The sequence below is a fragment of the Macrotis lagotis genome, chromosome X, assembly GCF_037893015.1.
Source record: "Macrotis lagotis isolate mMagLag1 chromosome X, bilby.v1.9.chrom.fasta, whole genome shotgun sequence".
NCBI classification, from domain to species: Eukaryota; Metazoa; Chordata; class Mammalia; order Peramelemorphia; family Peramelidae; genus Macrotis; species Macrotis lagotis.
In genome coordinates, this window is record NC_133666.1 from 305,018,510 (window position 1) to 305,042,890 (window position 24,381).

The following is a 24,381-nucleotide window of genomic DNA, read 5'->3' on the forward strand; positions in this document are numbered from 1 at the left end:
TAATTAAATAAATTTCTTGAATATTCAAGCCAGAAACATAACCTCATTTCTTTGCTTTTCAGTAACTACTTCAAAATCTTTCTTTGTTCTTAAACTACAGTCAGTCTATTCTACTCTGAAAGATGCTTTTCTACTACTGTGAACTTCACCCATGTTTAACTTGTCACCAACATCTACTCATTTCAGTTATTTCATAGAAACCAATGCTTCTCTAGTCTTTTGAATTAAAAGAAGGCAATCTGAAAAACATTCCTTTACCATAAGGTTAAAAAAAATATAACCATTAATAGAAAGTAGATGGGCAAAATTTCTTATTTTTCTGTGAGTTTATTAATTATATATTTGAGGCCTACTTAAAGTAAATAAAAATAACTAAATATATTAGGAAATATACTTACCAGGGTGATTAGAAATGGGAGGTTGGAATGCAATCTCATTGTGAACTGGCCCTAGAGAAACAATAACAAAATTCCCACACCATTAATTTCCCTATAGTCTAAAATTTTGAATATTCCTTCCCTTGTGTACAACTCATTTCTACAGAGTACCTCCAAGCTAATGAATATTTCCAAGAACTGAATTTGTTTTATTTAGTAAATATTTTAAGATATTTGAATTTTGATCCCTTATATTCCTCTAATGACTATTTATAAAGAATAATCCAAATAATCTGTCAGTTCTAAATATAAGTTTGGAGAAAAATAAAAGATCAGCTGCCAAAGCTTTTACATATTCACATTCTTTTTAGATCAATCCTAATTATCCCCTCAGGTCTCACTGATACTTGGTTGAGGGCTTTCCTAGAAATGTGCTTCTCAATCAAATCTGTGCTAGGCACAGTCCTAGTCCTCATCTGAAGAGTTCTGATGACTAGTGAGGCAAACATAGAGGCTTAGTTAGCTCCTTTCACTCCAGGACCTTACAATCTAGTTTGTAATACATAACCTATATATAATGTGAAAAAGACAAAGACCATTAACAAAACAAGAAAATGAATGGAAATAAATACAGTGTAAATAATATGTAAGTGTTGATACAGGACATGAATTTTGAACTATTAAAAATTAGCAAAGCTTACAAAAGACATGTCAAAAGGTATTTGGCAAAACAAAATTATAGATGTTTTAGCCATTTAAAAAAAATTCCATTATTGAAAAATAACACTTAAGAAAACATCCTGTATCAAAACAAACAAACAAAATCCCCAAAGCAGCTTACAGTAATGTCCAGGATGGGGTGGCATAGGCGGATGATGCTGAAGATGACCATTTTGGTGGTGAGGTATATTAGGCGTATATGCTGCAGTTCTACTTCCAGTCCAGGTGGTAGTACTGTCTAAAAATTAAGATCCAAATGGATTAATTTAGACACTACCTATTTGCTCAAGAATTTGAGAGTTTTAAAGAACAGTAACATCCATGTACATACTATGATGATAAGTAGCTGGCTGCGGAGTAAATCCATTCTGCTGCTGTCCTGGCTGAGGTCCTGAAGCTATCTGCAAAAGTCCTTCACTATGGCTGCCTGTCAATATACTGGTAGGCTGACCTGGAGAAACAACAATTTATATATTTACAATATAAAAAATAAGATGTATCACTGATTTTCTATATTGGATAAAAGATCTGTTTTTTAAATACCATAATTTATCTATTCTTTCAGGATAAAAAAGTTCTACTGATAATCACCATTTATAAAAATAGGGGGGAACCCCTAGAAATCAATTGCTTTGGTTATTTAATAAACGAAAAAAAATCTGAAATAATTCATAAGTAAAACAATTACTTATATCTGAAGTAGGATAAAAAATAGTTTGACATTATATAACATTTGGAATAACTTACGGTGGCCTATTTATTCAGAATGCTTTAAAATAAAAAAAACTATTTACTATAGTCCAAATGCCATAAAAATCCTCCCAGTCCCTCTGTCATCCAGCGTACCTGATCCATTCTGATAACCCCTCTAGAAGCTCGCCAGCTTGCTCCTTGATCCACACCTGGCCATCTGTTCCAGTTTCCTCAGGACTCTTCTGAATAGAACTCCAAAGTCCCAGGACCAAGGAAACTATGTACTGAGTTGCCAATTTTCCACTTTGAAAACTGACAAGTTAACTCTTCTAAAATTCTGATTTTGCTTTCTGTTTCAGAGTGGTTGGGTAAACTATGAGAGAATATTAGGAGGATTAAATATTCTGCTGGAACTAGATTAATGGTAATGGCATAGTTTGGGGTTAGCACTAAAGTTGTAGAATAGAAACTAGGAGTAAGTGGGAGAAGAAGTTGAGCTATAGGGAAGAAGCTAAGCTTGTTGGAGTCAGTGAACTTAAGAGCTACTAAGGAGCTGTAGCAAGGTTTTGGAGAGATAAAGAAAGGAACTATTTCTAATGGGAGGATAAGGAAAGATAGAAACAAAAGAGATCAAGATTATGAATCATAGCTTACTCTCCTACCAAGGGCTGGCTAAAAGCAATTGCTGCTTAACTATACTACTAACTTTGACTATACCAGATTATTTTAAGGACCGATGTGTGAATTCAAAACGGGGGGGGGGGGGGCATCTCTTCATTTCATCCTTTTTTTTAAGGAATTTTACTGTTTTTCTGGGCTTAAAGCAGTCCAATACTAAAAAGATAATTGAACTTTTTTGATGTCAATTTTCCGAAAATTAGTCACTTCCAGTATAGATTTTTTCCTAGCCTAAAAGACCTCATTTTAAATATTTTGATTAAGATGATGAAAGTTGTAATAAGAACTTCCACTAAGAATTTCCCTTTCCCTACCACCAAAAGAACTCATCAGTGGTAAGGTAACTCTCTCCCTAAAAAGAAGAAAAGAATGCCCTATACCCACAGGACATCCTCCCCAGCAAAATACAGTTGATTAACCTAAGGGTTTCCTTTTTTACAATGAAATTTACTACCTAGTTTATTAAAGGTTTAAAAAAGGAGACTGATTTTGAAACATAAACAAAAAAGGACTTAAAACTTAAATAAAAAAAACTATTCACATTTCAGTAGCACCTTAATCTTTATAATTTCCACATCCTCTAGAACTAAATCAAGGGTTCTGTGCAGATGGAGGGAATGAAAGACCTTATTGTTCAAAGTATCAAAACTCAAGACAATCTCCCTCCCCATGCCATAAACCACATTCCTTCAATCTCAAGTGATTAAATTCACAAGGTACAAAGAGGAAAATATTCTTCCTATAAAATGAAATAATATCAGTAGCTTTTCTTCAAGCAAAGAAACAATTTAACAGTCTGAACAAAAGATAAAAATCAGTGTGAAATTTTTATATCCAACTAGGCAAAAAAGCTACTTTGTTCCCTTCCCAAAGCTCACTTCTTCAACTATTCCCACTGGAAAGAAAGAATACATAAAAATAATGACATTAACTGTTCACTTGATATTTAGAAGGCATTAAAATGCTTTAAAAATTGTAATAATTAGTAAAATTTTCTCCACTGCTTGTTGTCTGGATGCTGCAATTTTACAATGTTATTGTTAGGCATATGAAAGAGATAATTAGCTTTGTAGCCCTTCTTTTTTTTCTTATTTACTTACAAATGTTTTAAGATCCACATGAACATTTTCTTTATTCCTTAGGTGCTATAATTCCTAGAATTTTTTTCTTAATATAGTCAACAATTCAATTATGAAGCAAGTGGTTTCAGGAGAAAAAAAAACTATTTAAAAAAAAAGAATATTTCAGCAAAGGCAACTATTTCTCACATACTGCATTTTTTAAAGTCCACAACATGGACCAAATTGCTCCATAAAAGACTTTTTTATGTTCTAGTAACTATAAAGTTACTTCAGTGATCTATCTCCTGGAAAGTAAGGACTGTTTTTTGCCTTTCTTGTATCCCCTAATCTTAGTTCAGTGCCTAGTAAGCAGTAGGGGCTTAATAAATGCTAGTTAACTGGCAACAATTAAGTGCAAATTCAACTTGCAGATTCTAAATTAGGTAGATCAGGTGTGTAAATGGAGAAGGGATGCTACACAATGTTTTTAAAACTTTTAGTGCTACTTTTTTCCTTTTCTATATAGCAACCCCACTATAAAAATGAATTGGTAGTCTTGCTAATGAAGGAAGCAAATTCAAAATTACCTGAAAACTAACAACTACAGCATTTTAGCATGATATTAATTCTAAAGATCATTTTTTTAAAAAAAAACTTTTTCTCCTGAATGGGTAAACTGCCGCTAAGAGAGAAATTATTCTCCTGACAAGATGATGGCCTCTAACAAAGGGACACATCCAGCAACAAACCACTACTGGCATACAACCAGTAGTGATACAGAGCAGTGATACTATACATAATTTAAATTGCTGTGTCATACCCTTAGTAACAGGTTAGTTCTGGTAAATTTCACCATCATTTTTCATTTTCCATTCTTAAGATAGAATTGGAAAAAGTATAGAATTATACATAGAGGGAATTATGCTTTTACACTCAAATTCACTGGAATATTGCCTTAGAGAGGTGGTACCTATAGTTCACAATCTGTCATAATCATCCAGATTTTTCTCATGTAAGATTTTAGGGAGAGCTAAGATCCCTCTTAATACACATCACTGAGTATTCATAACTTTCCCAAATAATAATAGTATTATATACATTAACAGTAATTATGACAAAACTATAATTCAATATTTGAACCTCATATAGTTCTAATATTTATAAATATCTTTGGTTATATCACAAATTTTAATTTATTTTGCAGGATCAACCATATACTACTGAACATGTTAGGTGAGCAAGTACTTATCTTAAGGATAGCATGGCAGTATTTTAATCTTAACTTCTTGAACCTCACATGAAAAAATATGATTACATAAAAGCAGTCTAATTTACATGATTTTTAATTGCTGAGTTCACATTTTATGTACCACTCACTTGTGGAAGCCACAGGAATGTTGGGAAAGTTAGTGGTGCTGGTAGTGTTAGACTCAGATGGAGCTAACATGACTGGGTTGGAGTAAGTCTCTGAAGATGCACGGTTACTTGGTGGATGCTGTATGGTCTGAATTGAATGCCCTTCTGTGGACAATGATGGCTGCCCCTCAAAGTCATGAGTATATTCGTCTTTCACCAACATACTTGATGGAGCTGTATTAAAAGTTAAACAAATTTAAAATCCTATCAAAATAAAATAAACAGTTTTAAAAAGCATAAGAAGCCCTATTAAATCCCTATGATGAAAATCCTAATCCCAATTAGAAACTATCTTAAACTCAGGGAAGATTACTTATTTACTTTTACTTATTTCTTTTGGGAAGGCATCAGGTATCACCAATGCATAGACTTATGTGCTTGATCTGTGGGATACCCAGAAGCTTCTTATTACTCCAAGGTATGACACTGCAAGCTGTTGAGCTAGCACCACAATGATAAATACCATTAAGGCAACTTTCAGATTACATAGCAACAACGGGGTGGCTAGGTGGCATAGTGGATAAAGCACCAGCCCTGGAATCAGGAGTACCTGAGTTCAAATCTGACCTCAGACACTTCATCATTACCTAGCTGTGTGGCCTTGGGCAAGCCACTTAACCCCATTGCCTTGCCAAAAAAAAAAAAACTAAATAAAAAAAAGATTACATAGCAACAAAAGAAAATCAAAATTTAATTAACTTGCAACTGCCACCATAAGAAAAAATAATGTTTAATTGTTATAATGACACAAACCAAAATTTAAGAAAATATTTTTCCTAGCCATAAAGTCCAATTTTTCAAGCCACATCCAGGAAGATAAAAGTATAGTTATAACATAATTTGCTTTATTACTTACTGGAGAAGATAGGTAATGTTAACAACTGACATGTCTTATGTCAAAGTTACAGATGGGTAATTTTTTTTTAACCTAACATTACTGTAGGGGTGTTCTAGAGCCAGGTCAACCATTGAGCCAATGTTAAAATTTTCAATGGGAGCATTTACATCTGGGAAATGCTATAAATCAAGGCTTGATCTGTTGGTTGTCTAAACGTGTCCAATACACATTATATCAAGGAAAAGATCACACAAGAGATCAAAGGATACTTTGAAGGGCAGCAAGTCTAGATGACTTAATACTGTAGAAGAAAAGATGTGGCCATTGTTGCACTGTCATAACTTTCTAAGAGAAGCGTAGAATGAACTTTTTTTGGTTAACAAAACTGAGATAGCAGAGCATTTCAGATCTGAATGTCTTCATTAGATTTTCTCTTGAATAATTGTAATTATTACTTAGGGAAATTAAAACATATAGGCACTAGTGATTCAGCTAGATAGTACTGCTGAAGCAAGTCACCCAATGAAATCTCAATAAGAAGCTAAAAATGGAATGGTCTTTAAATTTATGTATTCTGTGAGGAAGGGAGACATAGAAGGCAACATTTAGAGGACCAACACTAGAGGGAGGCAAAGTACAATATACTATGAATAACTTGTAAGATGACCAAAAGCTTCCTGTTCCACGAATGAAAAATATAGAATGGTGAGTGATATCTACGGCCTTCCACTCACTATCATCACATACACCATGATGGTGGGTAGGAAGTAGATATAAAAACTAAGGCATATAACCTCAGAGGTATTAAAACCCTGCACTGTCATCTGCAATGAATGACATGGTAAATTATTGGCTCCTGGTGAATAAATAAATCTCCCTGTGAGGAGATGGAAGGATTTTAAAAAAAAAAATAAAGATAATATGTTTAGAGGCAGACTGATAGTCAGGTTCACTTGTAGTGAACCCAGGAATTAGTAAGACTGGATTCAAGTCTAGTTATGAAACCACAGTCAAGTTACTTAAATTCAATGCCTCAAGCAACTCATAAATTATAAATTGCCTTCTAGCAAAAGTAGAAGAAACTTCCAGATCTCCCTACACTACAGAAATCAAATATACAAATCCTCCCTCAAATAATAATCACTCACTTTATACATCACAAAAAAAATTTTTTCTCTTCCCACAACAATACTATGAGGGAAATTAATACACATTATTAATGATGACGTTTATCCTTCATTCTCAAAAAAGACCATGCCACCCAAATGAATTGGATTTGAGTGAGAAGGTGCTGTGCTGAATCATCAACCTCACTTTCTCCTCCAGAATTATCTGGGTTCAGTAGCCAGATATGAATCGGGACGAGTGGAGATGGCCTTGAGCTCAAGGCAATCAGGGTTAAGTGACTTGCTAAAGGTCACAGCTAGTGTCAAGTACCTGAGGCCAGTTTTGAACTCAGTACTCTATCTACTGCACCTCATAGTATACATTATTATATCATTTGGTAATAAGGAAGTAGAGGCTCAGAGAAAGAAAACAATACACAGCTTTTAAGTGGCAGGCAGGTTTTTAAACCACTTCTGATTCCAACTCTAGATCCTTTCCATTTTACAAGGGATAAAGCTGAGACTCCACAATGACACATACAGTTCTGAATTAGCCATACTTGCTCAATCTTTCCTAGAATAACAAAACACATTTGTAACATAAATGAATTAAAAAGCAGCTACTCACAATACGTGGGACATGAATATTTCTGAGGTAAGAAGCATAATGTTCATGGATAGAGAAGTTTATTTGTATAAACTTAACTAGTCCGCAATATCATTAGCAACATATTTAAAAGCAACCTAAACTTCAGTTCTTAAAACAAAACTCACTTCTCAATCATAACAATGACTCAGTAATTCATTCTACAACCCTAGAAGAAAAAAGAGCCATTCATCTTTGAATTTTCCTACCTGTGTGCTGGTAAAGATTTAACAACCCTTTCTCTAAAAAAAGAAAAAAATGCCCAGGATACACATATTTAAGTTTAATCTACATTATTACCATTTTCTTAAGACTAGACAACTGGGGCGGCTAGGTGGCGAAGTGGATAAAGCACCAGCCCTGGAGTCAGGAGTACCTGGGTTCAAATCTGGTCTCAGACACTTAGTAATTACCTAGCTGTGTGGCCTTGGGCAAGCCACTTAACCCCATTTGCCTTGCAAAAAAAATAAATAAATAAATAAAATAAAAAGACTAGACAACTAAACAATAAATCAAATCCTGATTTGTGGATTTTATAGATGCAAAATGTTCATACTAAAAGTTTAACAATCGTCTCTGGAACTTGTTCCATGTGGCTCTAGAATTCCCTGACTATAAATTATTTCTAAACTTTTTTTTAAGAAACTAAAAAAAATAGCAGTCATTAAAAACAGTAATTATAGTCAACTCAAATAATTTTGTGCTTGATTAATACTAGCTTTCCTAACACTAGTTTTTCCTAAATGGGATACTTAATAAAATATTTGATTATAATTAAAATTTTAAATCAAATATGATGATGAAAATATTACCTGCTATTAAGGAAAACAGAAGCCAGGACCATCAGTATGGTAGATATTTCTAAGAACACAATATTCTTTTGTGGGGTTTTTTGGTTTTTGTGTTTTTTAGGTTTTTGCAAGGCAAATGGGGTTAAGTGGCTTGCCCAAGGTCATACAGCTAAGCAATTACATGTCTATGGCCAGATTTTAACTCAGGTACTCCTGACTCCAGGGTCAGTGCTTTATCCACTGCGTCACCTAGTCGCCCCAGAACACATATTCTAAATGATTTTTCCTGGAAAACTGGTTATTCTCCCTTAAAACTACTAATTGTGAGTTTTTCCAAACATAGTATTGTGATATACCTTTAAATTCATTAACGTTCAGTGCCTTGCCTAATCACAGCTATGTGCTTTCTTTTGCCAGAATGTTTTAGGTGTTATAACTTTATATGGATAATTGAATAAATATTGAATAAAAATTCAAATTCAAATAACAAATAGCTAGTTTTAATTAGTTCAACCCTTCCCCCACACACAACCGATTTGATATTATTAACCAAACAAACTAATGTCAAACTAGGAGGGAAAAAATGCACAAAAGAGAGAAAATTATTAAAAACAGCTTACCAGAACTTTGCAGTGTCAATCCTGAGAGATCTTAATTTGAAAAGGGGAGGGGACAGTAGAGGAGAAAAAAAAAGGAGGGAAAGATATTATTACCAAGGACCCAAGCAATAAATTTGAAAACGTCATAATCATGTATTACAATACTAGAACACATTTAACTATAAATACAGTAAAGAAACTTGTTTTGAAAACGTTTTAAAAATTTTAAATAACATGGACTCATTTTAAGTAGCTAAACATTACATAAGAACTATTTTATGATTCACAATTGAGACAGTTGTAACCCTATAATCATTAACTTAATTAAAAAGTACTATATTCTTAAATCTTTTGATAAATAATTGCATTAGAAAGGATCAGTCTACTTACCAATGCCAGGTGATACAACTCTTTCATAATGATATGGATTCACACAGACACTATCACATTTTAGGTCAAAAGCGTACTGACAGTATTTCACATGTTTAAGTTCATTTTTGTGAAGATCAGGCCACCTCCAGAGACGAGCATATATCACATGAGGGAAACCTTTCCGACCAGCCACCTAGGAAGTTTTAAAGTAAGACAATTTAAAAATGTATATTAAAAATGTAAATTCTGAAAACTGTATAAAGTACTGAAGTATAAATTCAATTAGATAATGGATTCCGTGATGCTTCTAAAGAAATTTTAGATTTAAAAGACTGACCATGACAGTATAATTATAAAATCTGATTGGTAACCACAAGACCATGAAACAAAAACATTAGTTTTATTATCTCATGAAATAAACTATTTCTAATAACATCTAAGACCATGAAAGAAACTCAATATTAAATTTCTTAGTCTATATGTTAAAGAGGATTTTTCAACACAGGTAAATGTTATTAGATGCATGTCATATTTTTAACTAACATTCTAAGATAATAAGACACACAATAAAGAAAAATAAGTTGCTTTTTAAGATGTCAAAATCCAGTTTAATTAAAAGTATTTTAAGTATCTTCTTCGAATATATTGTTACTTTTGTTTTTCAGTAGATAGTATTTGAAGTGGGAGAACCAAAACATTTATTTGATACCAACAAATAAATCTTAGAAAGAAAACCAAATAATAACAAAAAATAGAAAATCAGTCATTCTAAAAGATATGTCAGACTGCAGACTGGGTTGTTGCATTAGACTAACCTGAAGTCTGCCATCCAATGTCCTCTGTATTGTGACACATTTGCTGGGATGGGCGCCATTTGTAGTTATAGCTGTTATTAAAGAATCCAATTCATCCTTCTTCTCCTTCAGCTTTTTTACCAAACTTTCAATTGCTCTTTTTGCAAATGTTTCACTTTCTCCACCTTGTCTATGGCACATCAAACTATGAACAATGCTCAGACAGGCATCATTACTTGTGGGTGTGTTAGTAATAGACATATTGTCCATTTGTTACCGTTGGGGTTTTTTTTTAATCAAATAAGTCCAAATTTCCTAGAGCAATTTTGATAGTGTTCAGGCAGCAAGGAACAAATCCTAATGCTGCCCACAGGTGAAACAGTTACAGACATGTGGCAAACTGGATAACCTAGGGAAAAATATGAGAGAACAAGAGAGATTAGCCTCTTTTTTTGTTTATTTTTAACCAAGTATATGGTAATGATGAAGAAGCACAAAACTTGACCTCATAAAGTTCAAGTTCAACTCCATTCAGTTCTTACAGAATTGGGGATGTTTGTTTAGATATTTAAGGAATTTTATAAAATTTCAAGACAAAGACCACTAGACTATAATTCTAATGTCCTATTGCTTTTAAAATTAATATGTTTAAAAACGTAAAAGAATATTTTCAAGTTGTTACTACTTAAGGGTATTTACTATGTTATTCAATTTGTCTTTTGCAGGGGTTGGATAAACTTGAGCTCATAAAAAATAATAAAACTCAAAGACAAAGATTAAATTCAGTCATTTCAAAGTCATTAAAAATAAGGTTAATAATTTGAAGAGCTGGATTTAAACACATTCCTTATAATCAACCATTCAATACCCTTTGAACTAAAGACTCACTTATTGGGTTTATCAAGGAAGTCATCGATAAGAAGAAAGACTCCAAATTCCAAAATATTTACAGCAGCACTTGTTAGCAAAGAGCTGGAAACAAAGTAGATACTCATCAATTGGGAAATGGTCAAACAAATGAGGTACCTAAATGTTATGGATTTATTACTGTGCTAGAAAGAAGAAGCATGGAGAGACCTATACAAATTGATGCAGAGACAAGAAAGCAGTATCCATAGTAACTACAACATCATAAATGGAAAGGATACCTACCTACCAGAAAATTAAAAATAAATGTAATAAAACTATAAAGATTCAGCAGGATTCAAATTAAGAGATATGAGAGGATAACCCTAATCCATGCCTTCTTGATCAGTTGTTCTGATTTTCTTCCTCTCTAAAAAAAAATACTACAAATAAAATAAACATTTCAAAGGAAAAAAATGCCAAATTCATCAAAACTTCACTTACAAAAAACTAGAGCACATAATACTTTGATGACAAAAGGAAGGCTGACATACTGTTCGTAATTTCAGTTCTCCTGAGATGGCTATAAACTTTAACTTGAAGCTATACATCCCCTGAAGAATAGTGGTGTCAAGAAATAGCTTTTCGGGGGCAACTAGGTGGCACAGTGTATAGAGCACCAGCCCTGGAGTCAGGAGGACCTGAGTTCAAATCCAATCTCAGTCACTTAATAATTGCCTAGCTTTGTGACCTTGGGCAAATCATTTAATCCCACTGCCTTAAATAAAAATTTTTTTTAAAAAGGAAGTTTTTCAAATGGCTTGTAATACATTCATTGTGCGATATTTTCAATTTTTCCATTAGCCAATTAGCCTCACCTCTTACATAATTCTGGGCCTAAATCATTACTCATATCTAGTACTTCTCCCAAACAGACATATATAGAAATATTGATTTATATAATGAGACATACATCTAGCACAAATCTTTTACATCATTACAAATTTCTTAAGAGTCATGTTCCAAAGCTCCAAGAAATTGTAAAGATATCATCTGTGAAGAATAACAATTGAAGTGCATCATTATCCTTTGTTTGGAATTTGTATAAGACATGTTCCCAAGACATTAGCCAAATACATTTGGTGAATACACTTTAACATTTTGTCCAAATGTCAATCCTTAGTGGAACAAAGTACCATCCATAGAAACATCCACTATGGACACACTTAAAATTGTGACACAAGAGATATCCTGTCTGAGCAAAGCCTTTAAAGCAACATTTTACTCTGAGCCAAATACTTTCTAAAGATCAATAAGGAAATCCAATGGAAACTATATCTATCAGCTGTGTCACCATAAAGATATGATCTAGGGGCAGCTAGGTGGTGCAGTGGATAGAGCACTGAGCCCGAGTCAGGAATACCTGATTCAAATCCTGCCTCAGACACTTAATAATTGCCTAGGTGTGTGACCTTGGGCAAGTCACTTAACCCCATTGCCTTAAATTTTAAAAAAAAAGATATGCTCTGCTAAGAAATAGCAACTTTCCCAGTCTTTGTCTCATGTCTTTAGTGACAATGGCTTCAATGGATGGATGGCTCATATAAGATTTTACAGAGTCAAGAAAGCAGGCATATAGATGGAAAGCAAAATATCAGTTGCTATTTGTTAATATCTTCTTGATAGCATTTCAAAACTTTTTAGTAAAGAAGCAGTCATGATCTTCCCCCTTCATCTTCAAAAATCTTCCTCTTGATATGCTTTTTAGGGTGTACATCCATAGTACTCATTTGGCAGCTTTACCTTCCTAAGAGCTAAGATTTCCACTTCAGTCACATAACCACTTCTATACCTGAAACACTGTATCCAAACATGGTGGTTCTATTGTTCTGATGGAAAAGGTCCCTGGAAAATGTTGGCATTGGTTCTATTACAGAATTTACCATACTGATTTCAGTTATTATGGCACTTAAAACGTCTTAGAAGTTAGCGATCTCATGTCAAGTTCTATGACTACTCCCTTATTAATGGCTAGAATTTATATTGTGTTTTAAGTTTTGCAAAAACACTTTAGAAGTACTACCTTGTTTTATCAAAATAACCCTGGGAAGTTGCTGTCATAAGCATCTCTATTTTACAGATAAAGAAATTGGGGCAGATTTGTCCAGCTACTAAGAGGTTGAATTTGATCTCAGGTCTTCCTAGCTCTAAGTCCAGCACTCTAATCAACTACACCATCCAGTTTTCTCTAAAATAAAGCCATACTTTTTTAAAAAACCATTCTATGAGATAAGATATTCATTGCATTTAGTGGTCATGTAATCCAAATTTTACAGCCTTCCATAGTGTTTAGAAATGGAGTTTATCCAAAAACTGTATAAATAAAATAAATACAAACACTGGCCCTGAAAAACAATCAACCAAATTATGGTTATGAAGTGCCTACAGTATGCCAGAGATACAAAGAGAGAAAAAAGATCAGTATTGGTTCCATAAATTTTTTTTACATATTTCACATCCCCTAAAGAAAAAGAGTTAAGCATAGCCAACAGATATTGTGTACCTGCTAACATACGCAATATTCCACATTCTTAAATTCTACACCTTTCCAAAGGAAAAAGGGCAATTAAACCATTAAACAGGGGGAAACAATATGCAAACAACCAAATAAAATAAGAGCTACTTGGGATAAACTGGGGTGGGGGGGAATCAACAGAGGGGAGGAGGTACCACCATTAAGGAGGAAATAAAACTTCTTGGAAACAGAAAGATTTTAGCTCAGACTTGAAAGAAATCAGGAAACACAGATGAGGAAGGAGAGAATTCTTGGCAGGGAGGACAGTCAGTGAAAATCTCAGCTGGAAGGTAAAACATCTTATTCAATGTGACACTGGATCAAGGAATACATTGGGGGGAGGAGGTTCACATGTGGTGGTATTAAATAAGAAGACTGGAGGGGGACAGGTTATGCAGAGCTTCAAATAGCAGAGGATTTTATCTTTGATTCTGGAGGTAAGGGTGGGAGATACTGGAGTTTACTGCAAAGAGATATGAAATGTCCAGACCAATGCTATCAGAAGATAACTTTAACAGCTGAGAGGCAGACGGACTAGAGTGGTGAGGACACTTGAGGAATAAAGACCAACAAAGTTATTATACTAAAGATGAGGATATATGTATTGCCCTTTTTTCATGGGAGTGGTGGGAAAGCTTTGAATATGTAATACTGCATCAGGTATGATTATCTACTGGCTACTCTTAACTTTTTTTTTTTTTTTTTAGATTTTTGCAAGGTAAACGGGGTTAAGTGGCTTGCCCAAGGCCACACAGCTAGGTAATTATTAAGTGTCTGAGACCAGATTTGAACCCAGGTACTCCTGACTCCAGGGCCGGTGCTTTATCCACTACGCCACCTAACCGCCCCCTCTTAACTCTTTTTTAAAAATTTTTTAATTCATTTTGAACTTAAATATAAAAAACAAAATTTCCATGTACAAAAGCACAATACAGAGGGCTCAACTGAAAACAATGAATTTTAATATTACAGGTTACTTTTTTGAAAATTATGGAATAAATACTACACATCATTTTCAAGGCTACTCAGTTTTTCTGTGCTTCCTTCTGTGTTTTCTTTTGTTCTCTGCTGTGTACTTTTCCCACCCTCTCTCCCCTTATACCCTCGAGAAAGCCATTAGATGAAAATATGCATGCACATATGTACATGTGTATACATGTACACATAGAAAAAGACATACTATATATATTTGTCAGTTCATTTTCTGTAGGTGGAGCATCTTCCTTCATAAGTCCTTTGCAGTTGATATGAGTATAATACTCAAAACAAATTGTTCAAAATTATTCTTAGAACAATATTGCTATTCTGTATACAACATTCTCTCTGGTTCTGGTTATTTCACTCTTTTTTATTTCAAGCAAGTCTTTTCATATTTTTCTAAAACCAACCAGCTCATCATTTCTTAAAGCAGAGTATTCCATTACAATCCTTGTTTAGTCATTCTCCAATTGTCTGATATTCCCTTAATTTCCAATTCTCTGCCACCACAAGGTGAGCTGCCATAATATTTCAGAACATTTAAGTCCTCTTCCTTTATCCCTAATCATAATGAAACAGACCTAAAAGTGGTATTGCTGGGTCAAAGTGTACACAGTTTTATCACCCTTTGAGCATAATTCCAGATTCCTCTCCAAACTAATTGGATCAGTTCACAGTTCCACCAATAGTACAGTGTCCTGATTTTTCCACATTCCTACCAACATTTGTCCCTTTCCCTTTCTATCATTTATCAATCTGAAAACTGCAAGATGACATCTCAAGTTATTTTAATTTACATTAATCAAATCAATTGGGATTTAAAACATTTTTTCATGAGTATAAAGTTTTTACTTCTTCAATAAAAAAAATTTTCTGTTCATATCCTTTGACCACTTACCAACTGGAGAATGACTGACAAAGTTCTTTACATGATATGAGATTGTTATCTGAGAAAGCCTATAAAAATCTTCTCTCAATTTTCTATTTTCCTTCTATTCTTGGATGGTTACCCTGACTTGATTTGTACAAAATTTTTTTAATTTAATGTAATCAAAATCATCTTATACTTCACAATGCTATCTCTTGTTTATTCATAATTGTTCTCCTATTCATAGTCTGATACATAACATGCACCAGGTTCTTCTAAATTTCTTCTATCTCCCTTTACATCTAGGTTAAATATCCATTGTGACTTATTTCTTTTTTTCTATAGAGAATGGGAAATACATGATTCAAGTAAAACAAAAAGCATCAAGAAAAGGATGTGTTCTAAATCATCATCCTTAGCTATTTGCTTTAGCAAGAATATTAAACATTTTTTGGCTAAAGAAGCTTCCCAGAATCTATGCAATTGTTTTGCATAAAGTTCTTTTAGGAATGGTGGAAGAGGGGTGGCTAGGTGGTGTAGTGGATAAAGCACTGGTCCTGGAGTCAGGAATACCTGGGTTCAAATCCATCCTCAGACACTTAATAATTACCTAGCTGTGTGGCCTTGGGCAAGCCACTTAACCCTGTTTGCCTTGCAAAAACCAAAAAAAAAAAAAAAAAAAAAAAAGGAATGGTGGAAGAGCTGATCTATTCCTCTTTATCCATTTCCAATCTAAACTTTAGCCTTCAAAAGCTTGTTTAACCGGGTTTGTGCTGGACTCTACAGTGACTTCTTTTTATCCTTTTTTTAAATGAGTGCATATTAATACTCTGACCTTTGCCACATGATTTGACTGTACATAGACAACATGTTCCAAAATGATGGCTACAAACACAGTTTATCATTTCTTATTTCTTTAAGACATAGCTTATTTCATTTTTTTTTATCACTAGATGCTCCACTCTCAATTACTCTCATATTTCTTCTTGGAAAAAACATAATATAAAAGGATAAAATTTCAGAGTAACTGACAGGTCTTTGGCAACTTTTTTTATATTTTAAAGCTAAACAACATATATTAAAGAATTTTGCCATCTTCCACTGCACCACATTCAAATTAAAGTCAAAATATTGGGGCGGCTAGGTGGCACAGTGAATAGAGTACCAGCCCTGGAGTCAGGAGTACCTGAGTTCAAATCCGGCCTCAGACACTTAATAATTACCTAGCCATGTGGCCTTGGGCAAGCCACTTAACCCCACTGCCTTGAAAAAAAAATCTAAAAAAAAATAAAGTCAAAATACACATAGATTTAATTTGGAGAATCCAATCAAATTTTTCATAGTCTTCACATGCCCCTGCATCATACACAACAAATGTTGGCAATTAAAACAACAACTAAATATTTGAACAATGGTCTGACTATGATTAGTTTAAGGTCTGCAAGAGGTGATGAACTGCCCCAAGAGATAAATCTTTCCTTTGGATATTTAATGAAAACCCTTAAGCCAATTCCTTTGATCACTCTGAAGAGAACTTCTAAACTATACTTTACCTGAGCCATGGCTCATGTCTTTTAATTTTATTTTATATTAATAATGTTGAAATACACCTAACAGCAAAATATGAGTTCAAGTTCCATCTCTAAATAATATCTATGAGAACTGAGGCAAATAAGCTTAACTCCCAACATGGTTGGGGCAAAATGTCCTTACTAAGAGTTTAATCAATGAAATCTCAGATTCAGACCAAAAAGAAAAAAATAACAGCTTGATTCTAAATACTTTATTCCCTATAATGAAGGACATACATTAAAAAAAAAAAGTACAATATCAACATTTTAAGAACGAGTCACTATATCATATATGGTACAATCTGAATTTTGTGGAAATTCAAGACAATCCTTACCCTAAAAAGCCTAACACTAGGGGAGGCTAGGTGGCATGGTGGATAGAGCACTGGCCCTGGAGTCAGGAGTACCTAAGTTCAAATCCGGCCTCAGACACTTAATGATTACCTAGCTGTGTGGCCTTGGGCAAGCCACTTAACCCCATTGCCTTGCAAAATTCCAATAAATAAATAAATTAATTAATAAAAGCCTAACACTGGTAGGAGGAAACAAGGCCAACAAAGCACTCCAATTTCCTCCTTTGCGAACAGATTGGATTAATGACTTCTAAGATCCTTTCAAATTTTAACTCTATATGATTCTTTCATTACTGAAGACTCCCATAGCAATGCCAATAATTATAAAGTAATATTAACTTTTGAATTGTTTCTTTTTATATTTAGTCCATATTCATAGATAATTCTCCAAGAGCTTAAGGCTTAAAGGAGAGAGAGAAAATAAATATATTTTATGTCTGAATTCTTTATGTCATACATTTTAAAGACACTGAGGAATAAGGAGTAGAATGTTTAATTTCATCTTTTTTTAATTATAGGTGGGAGAAAAATTCAAAACCAAAGAATAGAGGAAATTATAAAAGACAAAATGGAACTTTAACTACTCTATGTTAAATATAATTACAATTGGAGAAAAAACATTTGCAAATATCTCTAATCAGATATAAAAATATATATGGGAAATTGATACAATGTGAAAAGTCTAAGAGTTGTACTTCAATTATTCAGTGGTAAACTATATAAAAAATTTTCAAATAAAGAACTACAATCAACAAATGTAAAAGTGTTTCACACATCACTAATAATGTATCCCTCTTCCCTTTCATAGCCAAACTCCTAGAAAAAATCATCCTCACTAGCTGCCCCCTACTTCCTCTCCTTAGTATGTCTTGTTCTAAAACTATTGCAATTTGGCTTCCAACTCAATACTCAAAATGAAATTAGTGAATTCTAAATTGTATCATGCTTAACTTTAAAGGTCATCATTGTTATTCCTCCGAATTACATTCTACTATTCCATTTCTGTTGTCTTTTCAGGCCCACAGTCACTTCTCATTTATACTACTGTTTAAAAGTGTATTAATTGATTTCCCTTCCTCATCTTCCCCTCTCCAATCTATCATATGACTACCAACAAGTAATTTTCCTAAGGCACAAGTCTGATTTTGTCATTCACCTGCTGAAAAATTTCCCAGTAGCTCCCTATTACCTCTAATATCAAATGCAAACTCCTGTTTTGCATTTACAGCCCTTCACAATCTGTTCACAACCTACCTTACTATATATTCCTCTCTCTCCCTCCCCAACAACAACTATATGGTCCAAATAAACTGATTTCCCTACCATTGCTTGCATGCAAAACTTCAACTTCCATTTCTACACCTTTGCACAGGCTACCTCCCATCCCTGGAATGAATATCCTCTTCTCCACTTCTAAGGATCCCAAGCTTCTGGCAAAACTCAGTTCAAGAACTATATCCTATGCTAAATCCTTTCAAGGGGTCTAAATCTCTTATAAATCACTTAATCAATAAATATTAAGAACCTACTATATGCCAGAAACTGTGCTAAGAACTGAAAGAATTACCTTGTATTTGTGTTTACATTTTGTTTCTCCTAATAAAAAGTAAACACTTAAGAGAGGGCAAGAAATGTTTCATTTTCATCTTTTTAACCCCAAGGTCTAGAATAATTCTTGGCACATGATAGATGCTTAATAAATGCTTACTGACTTAGCAATACAAATTAAGATAAAAAAACATGAGCATTCAAGTCAAACATAACATTGGACAATGTTGATTCTAGATGACCCAGATTAAAACACAATTCTTTTCTTTCTACTAAGAAGGAGTAAACATTATGTAAATGTAAAATTACTAAAGTTATAAGACCACCAGTGGCAATATTTTTACCAAAATAATTTAGAGAAAGATGTTGTAACTAAGATTTAGTAGCATTTTTTAAATTTGCAAATTGGTTTCCAATGTATCATTTGACATTCACAACACTGAGCAGATAAAGAAATAATAACAGCATTTCTGTATCATTTAGGATTTGCAAAGTGCTTTTTATATATTAACTCATTTGAATGTTGCCAACAACCATGAGAGGAAGGTGTTTTGTTTTGATAGATGAGGAACCCAAGTTTGAGATATTAAGCCCAATATGTCAGAAATAGGAGTGAAACCAAGTTTTCCCTATACCAAGTCCAACACTGTCTACTAAGTGCACAGTGGGGTGAGAGAGGTTCTTTGGGGAGTGATGTGTCAAAGCAAAAATACATCTTTTTTGAAAAAAGGTAAAATCACCTTAACAGTCATTACACTTGTTATGTCAGGCATAGTTGCAAAAATAGTCACTGCCCTCAAAAAGTTTATGCTAGGAAAAAAAAACAATTATTACAATCAACAAAATAAACAGGCACTTTCAAGATACACATAGAATAGATGAAAAATAACTTAAGAGGGAACGGTTCTAGTTACTGAGGGGACCAAGAGAGGACTTCTGCAAAAGATGGTCCTTTAGCTAAGACTTAAAGGAAGTCAAGGATTCTAAGAGGTGAAGGTGAAGAAAGAGAATATATTGGGCATGGTATACAGGAAAGGTAGAGAAAAGAGAATTTTTTGAGTATCAACAAGTAGGCCAGAAATGTAGAGTGTATAGGACAGTGAAATGCTGGCAAGTTAAAAGAAGCTAGGTTGTGAAAATCTTTAAATGACAAACAAAATATTTCAATTCTAGGAAATCAGAAGAAGGAATTTCTAGAAGGGGAGGTGAGGACAGGGAGACATGGTCAAACCTACAATTTAGGTAAATCACTTCAGCAAATGTGTGGAATATGGATAGGAGTTGGGAGAGACATAAGGCAAAGAAACTAACTGGAAGGCTATTTCAATAGTCTAGATTGGGGGTGATAATTATCTAAATCAGAATAATAATAATAATGTCTGTCTTTCATTTTCAAAGACCATGACATCAGGGAGGTGACAGCAGCACAGGTTTGGGATTTAAGTGAAGAGGTGTTGTGCTAAGTCACCAACCTCACTTTCTCCTCCAGAGTCATCTGGGTCCTGTGGCCAGATATTAATCAAGACAAATGGAGATGGCCCTGGATTTGAGGCAATCATGGGTGACTTGCCCAAAGTCAGAGTTATTAGTAAGCATCAAGTGTCTGAGGCTGGATTTGAACTTCCATCTTCCTGACTCCAAGGCCAGAATAGTGACTCCATGACAGGAGAGGGGACATTTTTGAGAGACGTTGTTAAGGTAGAAGAAATAAATGACAAGTTATGGAAATAGATTGAAAAATAAGAGGAAAAATTAATGTTTGCCCTTCATTCTCAAAGACCACCATGGTATAGCAATAACAAGCACATGAATTAGATGAGGGTAGCTATGTTAAGTCATCACTCTCTCTTTTTTCAGAACCTTTTGGGTTCAGTGGTCAGATACGAAACAGAAAAACTGGAGCTAGCCCTAGATTCAAGACAATCAGGATTAAGTGACTTGCCCAATGTCACTGTAATGTGAAGTGTCTGAGGCTGATTCAATCTCCTGGCCTCCTGACTCCAAGGCCAATGCTCTATTCATTACACCACTTAGCTGCTCTTGCAGACCGGGTAACTGAAATGGCAAGGTGGTACCCTCAACAGTAAAAGGGAAAAGATATAGGGAAGGAAGGTCTTGGGGCGGGGGGGTAGATGAGTTCTGTTTCCAATATTTCAGTGCTAAGAAGCCTAGGATATAAGTAATTCCACATGTCCTCAAGAATTAGTTTAGAAGTGGTGAAGTGGATACAGCATCAGCCCTGGAGTAAGGAGGACTAGAGTTCAAATCGGGTCTCAAACATTTAATAGTTAACCTAGCTATGTGATCTTGGGTAAATCACTTAAACCTATTGCCTTAAAAAAAATTAGCTTAGAAAAAAGAATTGTAATCAGAAGCAAAATTGGATTGTTCTTCCTTGTGGAAATTTATTCTATTTATTATTCCTTGTGGAATTTATTCTATTAATTGGAACTTATTCTTTAACATTAAAAAAACAACAAACATTTATTAAGTATTACTATGTGCCATTGATTTTTACTTTTTTTTTTGGATGTGTCCTATCTCCCCAGCTAATTAGAAATCCCTTAAGGTTAGGGATATGTCTAATGCTTTTGTTGATATCCTCAGTGATTTCATGAAATAGATATGCAAATGTTTGTCATCCATAACTAAATACACATAGCATTTTAAATATACAATTTTAATCATTTTATGTAAATCATTAAAATACATTTATATATATACATATAGATATATCCCTTTTCTTAATTGCTCAGGATCAACATTATGAATTAACTATTGTACTATATTATAACAGGATTCTTAAATGTACCTTGAAGGAGTAAAACTTATTTAATTCTTAAGAGTGCCTTCTTTTTATGGATTTTTTTTCCTTTCTAGCAGAAACTACTTTTTACTTTTGTTCCTATGTCTTTAACACTCTACCAACTTCTACAATATTAAAACTAATGACTAAAATGAAATTACAAAATTTAAGATTTAAGTCACTAGATTTCTAATAAAGGAGTTTTTGTTCAGTTTATATTTTTACAAGAGAGCTGAGATTTGAGAGGAGAAAGCTGTTATAAATGACCAAATAAAGGCTCAGGTATTAAAAAAAAGTTTCATCTTTTGGGACAGATATAAGATCATAGATTTGGAGCAGGAGAGATGTTCCAAAAGTCAGCTAATCCAACCCCTTCATTATTTTACAGTTGAAGAAACTAGGACCCAGAGAGGTTAAGGACTTGCCCAATGAAAATCACTGGGTGATTCTGAGAGTGAGAGAAGAGATGAGATTACATCATGAGGATTTAAGTGGAACAAAGTTGTTTAGTCATTTTTCAGTTATGACTGACTCTTCATGACCCATTTTGGGATTTTTGTGGCAAACTTATTGGAGTGCCATTTCTTTCTCCAGCTCATTTTCATTTTCCAGAAGAGGAACTGAGGCAAAAAGAGTAGATTGACTTGCCCAAAGTCACACAGCTACTAAAGTCTGAAATTCCATTTGAACACAAGATGAGTCTTCCTGATTCCAGGTTTGGCACTCTGGACACTGCTAAATGTAGCTGCCCTTAAAAAAAAAAAAGCAATAACTAAAAATTCAGAGAGCTGGTTGCTATGAGATTGAAAACAAAGTTTTAAAACCTAAGTTACTACTTTGAACTGAAGTTAATATGAATCATGTTTCTCTTATTGGAATTCTACATATTAAACTGAATGTAGCTTCATCAGCATGGGTACTAATAACCCAGTTAACACTTTGTATCTTCTCCAATTCCTAACAAGATGCCTTCTTTAGATACTAAGTATTTAATACGTATTTGTCACAAAACACACCTAACGTCTAAGAACAGTAGCTAGCTTAGTTACACCATTTATTTCATTCTGCCTAAATAACTAGTTACATATATTCATTTTTTCCACTGAATTCTTCTATAAGAACTATAATCTTAAGGGCGGCTAGGTGGCCTTCAGATAGAGCACCGGACCTGTAGTCAGGAGTACCTGAGTTCAAATCCGGCCTCAGACACTTAATAATTACCTAGCTGTGTGGCCTTGGGCAAGCCACTTAACACCACTGCCTTGCAAAAACCTTAAAAAAAAAAAAGGAACTATAATCTTAGTACCATAAATCTAGATTAAATCTGTGATAAGAATGCACCTATAGAATTTGTTTATCCAGATTCCTAGTAGATTTACATCTTCCCCCCTTCATCCTCCCTTGAGAACAAAAAGAGTGTTTGTGTGTGTGTGTGTGTGTGTGTGTGTGTATACACATTGGTAGCTACTAAATTGTTGTGCTAAATGCTAGGTGGGTTCTACAATCATATTAGAACAATGGTCACAACAACCCATGAAATATGTAAAAGATAATGTTGAAAATTATTTTCATAAACTAAATTACGCAATGATTTAGCCATTGTAATTTTTTATCAACACTATCACAAAATTGTCCTACCTACCACAGGCAGAAAAAAGCAGAAGCAGGTGCTATCTTTTTCTTACAACAAACTAACAAAAAAAAGTCCTAAATAAGTCAGGTTGACTTTCAGGATGGAAGGAGAAGCATCACGATACAACTCACATTTATAATGTTTTATGATTAACAAAATATTTTCCTCATAACTCTATGAGATGAATAAAGGACCTAAGGTCATAACACAGATAATAGTAAAGAGGAGTTATCATACTCTCATTTCACTAAAGCAATCAAAAAATTAATATTTAGACATTTTGAAAATTAACAATTGTTATCAGAACCCAAAGGAGAAGAGGGAATCTAAATAAAAACTCAATGTGCCTCCTAGTTCACATATAGAAAACCAGCGAATGCTAACTGTTTATCTATGGGCTGCTTGTTTTTACAATTTTCTTAGCAAATTACAAGAAATCTGAAAGTTTATTATTCCCCTTTGATAATAACTGAGATACATTTGGAAGAGATATATAGACACAAATACACACATATACTCCTACATACATACACATATTTACATACATACACACACACACACACACACACACACACACACACAGTTGAATACTACTAAAAAGATTTATTGAATGACATCATAGTAACTACAGGAACTTAACATAGTTCCCAAACACATCTCACCCTCAGGGAGGATTTACAATCTGCACTGGACACCTAAAGGCTATCTTTTACACATCATTATTAATCTCTAAAATGTATGACCTACATATAATTTTAAACAGTGTTGCTTAAGTATATTTTTAAAAAATCATAGTAATTGTAAAAACATAAATTTCCCACTCAGATTCTCAGTTTCCTTAAACTAAACATTATCAGTTTGAGTTTATTTTTTTTTTAATTCTTAACACCTAATGATGTCTGCACCTTAATAGATGTTTATTATTGATTGAATGTTTTACAGGAATGGAAACAGCATTGGAAGAAAAATAGCACAAATCTCACAAAAGTTGAAGTTTTTTTTTTTAACAAGATCCATAAAAAAGGAATAATAATGATAACATTTATTGAATATTTATGTTGCAACACCATGTTGGATGGTGTAAATGTAGCACAGTTAACAAAAATCAATTA

General features: G+C 33.7%; 1 protein-coding gene across 4 annotated transcripts in view; it reads right to left on the reverse strand.

The window, feature by feature from the left end:
• Positions 1-24,381, reverse strand: part of SMAD4 (SMAD family member 4) — a 63,985-nt gene that overhangs the window by 36,793 nt on the left and 2,811 nt on the right. For 2 of the 4 annotated variants that reach the window (XR_012472224.1, XM_074205288.1), the window contains exons 2-8: positions 10,113-10,500; positions 9,316-9,490; positions 8,947-8,976; positions 4,907-5,119; positions 1,429-1,548; positions 1,219-1,335; positions 399-449 (exon numbers count right to left, since the gene is read on the reverse strand). Coding sequence is in view for 3 of the 4 variants with exons in the window: in XM_074205288.1 (XP_074061389.1) it covers positions 399-449; positions 1,219-1,335; positions 1,429-1,548; positions 4,907-5,119; positions 8,947-8,976; positions 9,316-9,490; positions 10,113-10,361 (955 nt within the window). In the remaining variant the exon portion in view is untranslated. Of the gene's footprint in view, positions 1-398; positions 450-1,218; positions 1,336-1,428; positions 1,549-4,906; positions 5,120-8,946; positions 8,977-9,315; positions 9,491-10,112; positions 10,501-10,979; positions 14,256-24,381 lie in introns of those variants that run through there. The other 2 variants (XM_074205290.1, XM_074205289.1) reach the window with 2 other exon arrangements.